This window comes from Pteronotus mesoamericanus, unplaced genomic scaffold (assembly GCF_021234165.1).
Source record: "Pteronotus mesoamericanus isolate MK-2021 breed Mesoamerican mustached bat unplaced genomic scaffold, CSHL_Meso_final scaffold_36, whole genome shotgun sequence".
NCBI lineage: Eukaryota > Metazoa > Chordata > Mammalia > Chiroptera > Mormoopidae > Pteronotus > Pteronotus mesoamericanus.
The window spans coordinates 1,077,045-1,085,098 of NW_026555313.1; the positions used below are offsets into that span (position 1 = coordinate 1,077,045).

Below are 8,054 nucleotides of genomic sequence, written 5' to 3' on the forward strand. Positions count from 1 at the left end.
TGGAAAGAAGGGAAGGGACTAGTCAAAGAACATGTATGATGTCCCATGGACACAGACAATAGGGCTGGGATTGCCTGTTGAGAGTGGGGGGTGGGCTGGGTAGAGGGCAGCAAAGGGGGAAAAACTGGGGTAATGTAACAGAACAACAATAAAATAGCTATTTTAAAAAAGGAAAGACTTTTTGAAGAGTTTATATGTTCCACTCACTGCTGTGAGGAACTCTGGCTCAGTTCTCAAATATTTTGGTTTTGAAACTCCTTCATACTCTTAAAAATTATTGAAGACCCCAAAAAGCTTTTGTTTATGTGTGAGTTACAACTGTCAATACTTACTATATTAGAAATTAAAACTGAGAAATTTTTAAATGTTTGACTCATAATAATCCCTTACAAGTTAACATAAGTCATATAATTTTATGAGTAAATTTTCCAAAACACAGTGAGGAGTGACATTTACACTTCTGCAAATCTCTTTATTTAATATAAATGACAACCAAATTTCGTATTTGCTTCTACATTCAATCTCTTATGATATGCTTTGACTGATGTGAGGAAAATATGGCCTCACACAGAAAATGCAGTTGAAAAATGAAAAAGATAATTGTGAATATTCTTCTTTGATACTACACCAAAACTTGACAAGTAGAGCTTCTTAAAGTTTAGTTAAGTTCAGTGAACTTAACTTCTATATTTTTTTATTAAAATTTGTCTGTCTTGTACTTTGAATGGATCTTTTACCCATGTATGATTTTGATAAAGTTTCTCAAAAATGAGTAAAGTGATCCTGAATATTTAAGAAAAATAACTGACAATATTTATTCCTTGTGATAAAAAAAACATAGTCAGATGGCAAAGATCATGCCCATTGTACTAAACTGATTGGTTCTTAGCTGAAAAAGGCCCTGACTAGCAATGGCTTTATACATTGGTTATTTAGAATTATACAGATTTTCCAAATGTTGACAAATTTTGTTACACAACATCAAAATATCATATCCATTAATATCACCTGAGAAGAATGCCTTTTTAAGATTTGGGAAGCTTTCAGGCTAATGATGGCAGGTACACATTTTCCAAAATTCTAGTATTTCCTTGAAAGTTTGAATTTTTTTCACTGGCCATGAATATTGTCAGGTTTTGTTTTTGGGGTTTTTTTTGGAGTTTTGGGGTCACATTCATTTTCAAGAAATTTTTAACCAAATACACAAAGTTTGTCTGACAGTTATTCTTTTAAATAAAAACAGGGTTATTTAACATTTTTTTAAATTTTAAATTAACATAAAATTAACTTTTTTGTATGTAGTTTTGTGTTTTAACGTATTTGTCTACCTACCTCCATATTCAGGACACAGCAGTTCCATCACCCAAAAAATCCCCTAATGCTGCCTCTTTCTAGTCAAAACTTCGCCCCACCACAGCCGCTGGCAAACACTGATCCAATCTCTGTCCCTTTAGAGCTGTCTTTTCCAGAACGTCACATATATACGATCATACGTAGAAACTGGAGACCAGCTTCTTTCACTGTAATGCCTTTGAGATTCGTATGTGTTGTTTTTTTATGACCAAGCAGTAGTCTACTATATGGATATACCACAGTTTGTTTTACATTCACCTATTGAAGGATATTTGGGTTTCCAGGTTGGGGCAATTTTGAGTAAAACTGCTATAAATATTTTTTTTTAATTGGTGTTACATTTTAAAAGTGGCTGGTTTAGTTTCTAACTAAAACAACTGCACACATTCTTTACCTGGAGACAGTTTGCTATGCAGGAGTGCTTTATATACTTCTTATTTTGTCACCCAGGATATTTTAAAAAGAGACAATCAAGGGTCAAGATTTTAAAAATTTGAATTCTTATTACCTCCTCAAGGACACTCTTAAACACATTTTTTTCCCACTTAATATATGGCAGTGAAGAATTACAATGAGTGTTTGGTGCCACTACCCTGCCTTACACTAAAGGGCCACCACGGTTTTGTCTCCAGTGCTGTTGTACACAGTGAAAAAGGCAATAAAGTCTTAGTATGGTCATAAAAATAGTTTTGATCCCTAAATCTCCAAAGGGTCTTGGACACCACCAGGATCTGAGAATTGTAATAGACAAGTGCTGTTTTATCTAAAGGAATTAACCAAACAACTGTTACAAAAATAATAAAAATAGCCTGCTAACTCTTTTCCTTTCTTTCCAGTTGCTCTGCAATAATGTGTCAAAGAGTAGCTAAAATTCACACTTCCAACCAATATTATCTGGAGAGTTTTAGGTATCTATAGGCTGATGAAGCTGGGAATGAGGATATTTGCTGGCAACCTGAATACTGTAGGAGACAACTGAAATATTGTTTTATTTATTATAGAAGCAGTAATGAGAATTAAATGGACATCTTACTAGTTATACGAAAAAGGCCATGCCACTTAAATTTTCTGTTTGATAATCCACTGAGGTAATGTGAACACACTCTAAACGCTGTGATGTCTAGACAAATATAACCCAATCCCTCAAAAGGGAAAAAAGAAAAAGATGAAGAGATGGGGGAGGGGGTGGGAGGAAGACTGAGAGATTTTTACTTCCATAACTCTTCTTCCAAATTAATTTTTATTTTTTGTTTTATGCTAGATTTGCCCCAACGTCTAATAAACACAATCATCCTTTAGTCTTTTCAAACCTAGTACCAATTTCCCTCATCTGCTGAAGTGTCCAAAAGGCAATTTTATTATTTGAAAAACCAGAAGCTACCCACTGGATTACTATTTAAGGGGCGGGGGGGGGGGGGGGCGGGGAGTTTGATACAAATACAGATGTGTAAATTTAAAATGATCACTCTAACTAAAATCATAATATCTTTGCCTCTCATTTATAGGCAATAATTAAACAGGACAGAAATGTAAAGAATAACCAAGTTATTCAGTTATGTATTGAAATATATTGCCACAACACACAAAAAACTAAGGTATGAGGGAAAAGAAAAAGTAAATAGGCTTTCTTATTTTTTTCTTTCTTATATTTATAGTTGTACTTTATGGATTACAAAGTATTTTAACATGCATTATTTCTCTAAAGGTAGGCAGTTACCTTATAAGGTAAGTAGAAATTATCTACATTTTACAGAGACAACTAGGCTTCAGGGAGGTTAACTAACTTGCCCACAATTAAAGGACCTACCAAAGACCTAACTGTGAGCACATTTTGTGGATTCCAGAATCATTACATTAGCAGTTATGTTTTAGCAATTTATTTGGGGTGGAAGTGGGGGACAGTGGGAAGAGTAGTAGAATCTCTTTTACAAATGAAATCTTATATTGAACCTGAAATATGAAACACATAAACAATTATTTTTATCTGTTTTTGTGACAAAGAAACAACAATTGATAAGTTTGTATTCTCAAATGTAAATATTTAACATAAGTAAATATGTAAAGAAATGAATTTTAATTAAAGGCCAGTGCCTTCATGATCAATGGCAATCTTTCTCAACAACGTCATATTAACAAAAATTTTCAAATGTACAAAGGTAGCAGAACAAGGTTTACGCCAAGTCCTGTATAAAAATCTTGTAACAAAAGATAACTTTTTAAACTACATTAAAATTTGATCCAACTTAAAAATTTAATCCAACTCAAGCATTTTTGAACACAAGCATTTTAGGGGTCCATAAAAAGCTGTTTGAATACTTTTGTATAATAAATTGCTACCATAAATTTATTTCTTAATCTTTCCTTAGTTCATTTAAGATAAAACAAAGTAAAAAATTGTTTATGACAATCAAAATTATGTATGTAAGAAACCTGATTAACCAAGGCAGAATAAAGCCACTAGTCCACAGTCAAAGCAATTCCATTCTGTTGGCTGAACCATATAAAACTGCTATTAACTAAAAATTTTGACTAGAAAAATGAGGTTCATATGGTTTAATCCAATATTTCCCATTTGTTTTCAGTCTCTTCACTTACAAAACAATCAAAAGTTATCAAAATAAGTGACAATATAAGCAAAGTGGTAAAGTGCACCAACCAACCAACATGTGCCACTGGAACTACTAACTATATTAAGAACTTTTAAATGTTAAATTCTCTAACTTATAGTGCAGGATTTTATACACTCTAATACCCCGAACTGCTTACTGAGAGGCCATTGTAATAAGCCACCCTTTATTTATTGCAAAATGAGTGGACTGGCAGTTACCTACCTTTCTTAATGCGGTTTGGCACTCCCTTTTAAAATTTATCTAGTTGTCCCTGGAAGTTCTTCAAGTAAAAGGTGTTACACTTCAAAACGCATTAACTTTTCCAAAATAAATACAGGCATTTCTTCTTTTATTAGAAACTTTATTGAATTATTTCACTGATAACAGAACAAATTAGACTTGGTAGGAGTTATAGATTTGTGAACAGTTTTGTTTTCCTCTGTGGTTTACCTCTCCATTCTTTTTAGTGACCTAAGGCTAAAAAATTAGATATCTTCCATATTTTAAGAAGTCTATTATTTTGTAGGACACTGAAATCAAAATTATAAAGGCATTTCTAAGAATAAATGTGATTCTCATACAATATAAAATGCAATCTTTAGATATTGGGTTAAATTAAATTACTTCATATGAAAGTGAATCCAGTTCCTTTTGAAGATCCCTCCTCTCCTCACACCCTCCCCAAAAGCAACACAATGTAACAAATTAAGCCACTTAGAGAAAAATGCATCATGCCATATATAAAGGTGGATCTTCCTCCATCATTAATGAGGATTATAAAAGCAAGGAGTAAATCACACTGGGTGTGCATGAATTTCATTCTTCCATTATTAAGTACATTGAACAAAAATTTAAAATGCTATGACTCATTTGGTTATTACTGAACACTTAACTGGAAAACAGGATAAATTTGGAGAATCACATTTTGAAAGCTGTAGATGAATTTTACTTAGAGTTATATACTTTGTATCAATAAGAAAACCATCTCTTTATTAGAAATAAGCTCTTACATGCTATTTTTAGGATGAAGAATTTAAAATGCTAAACACTTGATATCTTTTCAGAGCATTTAAGACTAGTACTCTTTAACAAGCAACAAATGTTGCCAAGTCATGTCATAACTGGCTCAAACAATCCCATTTCCATCTACAGCTATTTCATGCTACTGCATGAATCAATATTAAATACCCCTTGGAGTTACTAAAAACTGGAATATTGGCAGAGGTATGCATAGCAATTACAAAATATAAAAATGGTAAATACCCACTTTTCCATATACCTCTTTCTTTAATAATGCTTAGAAATTAGGATGTTCTTCTGGGTAAATATATTCTTAAAAGCAAAGACAAAGATATAAATAATGCTAGTAGAGTATGATGGACCCATAGCCATGGTTCTCTCAAAAGAAATATAAAACAAAAACAGTTCTGAAGCCTAATATCACCTCCAAACATTTTATTAGCTTACCAATATACCAGAGTCATTTAAAAAAACAAAATCAATATAGCTCTTTTTTCCTGATTCAGTAAAAACAAATAACTAGCTGTTATTTTAACCAGGCTTGAGTTTAACCAAACGTGAAACAAACAACACCTTTTCTTTCTTCATGTTAAAGACAGAACCTATCACTTTTAAAATTAGGAAATACTCATTTTTTAAAAACCTTAGTTCAGATGCCCCGGCCCTGAAATCAAAGAGTTAACATTCAACTAAGCTGATCTGCACTTCTGATCCATTACATTTCTCACAAGCCGCCCTACAATGAGCTGAACAAGTATCAACTGTAATTTGATTCCAGAGTTTATGGAAAAAAATAACTGCACATACTCAACATGAACATTTAATACAAGTATGTTTCAGGAAAAACATACCCAATAAACACAATTTAAGGCATATTTAACTGTTCGATTAACATCAAATCTGCAATCCCTTTGCTTTCTTCATGCTCTCGAATAAAATAGAAAAAAAAAAAAAAAGCAGCAGCCCTACTGCAGGGAAAAGAGCCTTGAAAAACAACTTTGATTGGCACTTGGCCTGACCCACAGAGGAAGAAAAACAGTTTTTGGACAAAGAGCGCAAATATTTGAGCTTGCTTACTTAGATGCTTTCTTTCTTTCTTAATAAATAAAGAACAATCACAGCTGAACTGTATTTAGAGAAATTGACTAAAAACGTTGTCCTATTCATCTTAGTCTTTCAGTCCCCCACGCATTTGCACAGCTCAGCAATTTTAATTCATTTGTACTTGACAAACAGAAGCACCTCAACTACTGTTTCCACTTAATGAAATGTAAAAATAGACTCTGGAAAAGAATAAGTTGATTATAATATTATCCAGTGGCCAGTGTTAAAGTCTGATTAAAAGCTTTTCTCGGTTTAAAGCGACATCTCCCCACCCCCACCCCCCGTTAACCAAACGATTAAGCCAAGTAAGCTAAACAATACCGGAGTAAACTTTCTATCAGTCACTCTGGGAAGCAATAAGCTGATGGTGCGTCTGATTTTTCTGGATTTACGGGGGGGGGGGGGAGTTGCTAAAAAGGGATAACTCCCGTCTACCTCAGTCTCCTCCTCCCCCAATCCCAGCCTGAGGAACTGTGAGGTCGAATAGCTTTTCCCATGGGCATAAAGTTCAAGCTGCTTTACCAGTTCCTTTCATGATTGAGCTATAGACCGAAGACGACCATCAGAAGAACGTAAAAAGGGAGTGTTAGGGGAAAGCGCGCAAGGAAGGCAGAAGCAACCGAGTAAACAAAAACACCCGCAAGAGATAGCCACAGCTAAGAGGGGGCCAGGTTCCTCAAGACCAGACCAGGCAGTTCTGATTTCGGACCGACCTCCACCAAGAGCACCAGAAGACGGATCGAACAGGTCCCGCGTTCCCCTCTTACAAAAAATAAATCCTTAACCCCTCAGGACTAGCGTCTGTCCCCGCGGAGATAAAAGCAGCAGCAGTCTTAATCCTCCACCCTTACCACACGCCCCCTTCTTCGGTCTCGGTTTAGGGAAGGTGCCCCGGGATCCCTTGGAGCCTCGCCCCAAGAGTGCGCCCGGGGGTCGTGCAGCCCGAGCCCTGGTGGGCAGGAAGCGCCCCTCTCTAGCCGGACCTGAGGCCGAGCTCGTACCTTCCGCAACACTTTCCGGCAGTTGGTACAGAGCAGGTAGTTGGCGGCGGCCGACGGGCTGCTGCCGCCCCGGTTCATCGTGGCTGCGGGCACCGAGGGCGGACGGCGGGCCGGGACCGGGCTGTCACTGCGGCCGCCCGCGCCGCTGAGGAGCCGGACCGTCTCCGCGCCACCGGTCGCGCTTCAGACTCAGCCTCCTCTGGCGGGATATCGGGATAGGAGGGGATGACCTGAGAGCAAGCGGCGCTGTCCCAGGCTACTACCACGGCGGCTGCCGAAGCGACGGCGGAGACGGCGGCGGCTGCTCCTCACCGTCCCGTTGTTCCACCCGCCTCCATCCTCCAGACCCCCGCCCCCGCCTGGCTAGGACGAGCAGCCGCCACCGCTGCCTCCGCCGCCGCCGCCGCCGCCGCCGCCGCAGCGCCTCAGTGCGACCCCGCCCCCGCCTCCCTACCACCTTCACCACCTCCACACTCGGTACCGCCCCCTCCCGCCAATCGGACAGCTCCGGCCACGCCCCTGGGGCGGTAGCACGCTACCAATGAGCAACTACAGCTTAGTGGGAGCTGCGCCGGCCAATCACAGAGGCCGAGGACGCCTTGAATCTCCGGGCAAGTTAAGTTTATCTCGGAGGCTCCGAACTAAAGGAGATGGCGGGTTAGTTAGGTAGTGGGATGGGAGGGAATACAGTTTGTGCTGCTCCGCCAATAGGAGGAAGAGGGTGTGTTGTATGCAAATTAACAGGGAAGCTCAGCCCCTCCCTAAGCCAAGCCACTCCCCCTCTCTAGGTCCCTGCAGAAATGGTGAGAGAATAAGATAAAATGCTGGGAGCTAGAGCTCGCTGGTGGATCTAAAACTGAACTAAATATTTCCTGATTTCTTGAGAAAGGTTGGGAAGGTGGCGGGAGCTGAGGGTGGGGGTGGGAGACTGAAATGTTCATACCATCACGTCAGCGGTTAAGCTTTC

The 8,054-nt window shown here is 38.5% G+C and overlaps 1 protein-coding gene across 1 annotated transcript in view; it reads right to left on the reverse strand.

Annotated features, from left to right (window-relative positions):
* SESN3 (sestrin 3) overlaps positions 1-7,505 on the reverse strand; it is a 69,305-nt gene extending 61,800 nt beyond the window's left edge. Inside the window, exon 1 of the mRNA XM_054592487.1 lies at positions 7,088-7,505. Within this exon, the coding sequence (XP_054448462.1) occupies positions 7,088-7,165 (78 nt within the window). The 5' untranslated portion in view covers positions 7,166-7,505. The remainder of the gene's footprint in view (positions 1-7,087) is intronic.
* Between the last annotated feature and the right edge of the window lie 549 nt (positions 7,506-8,054).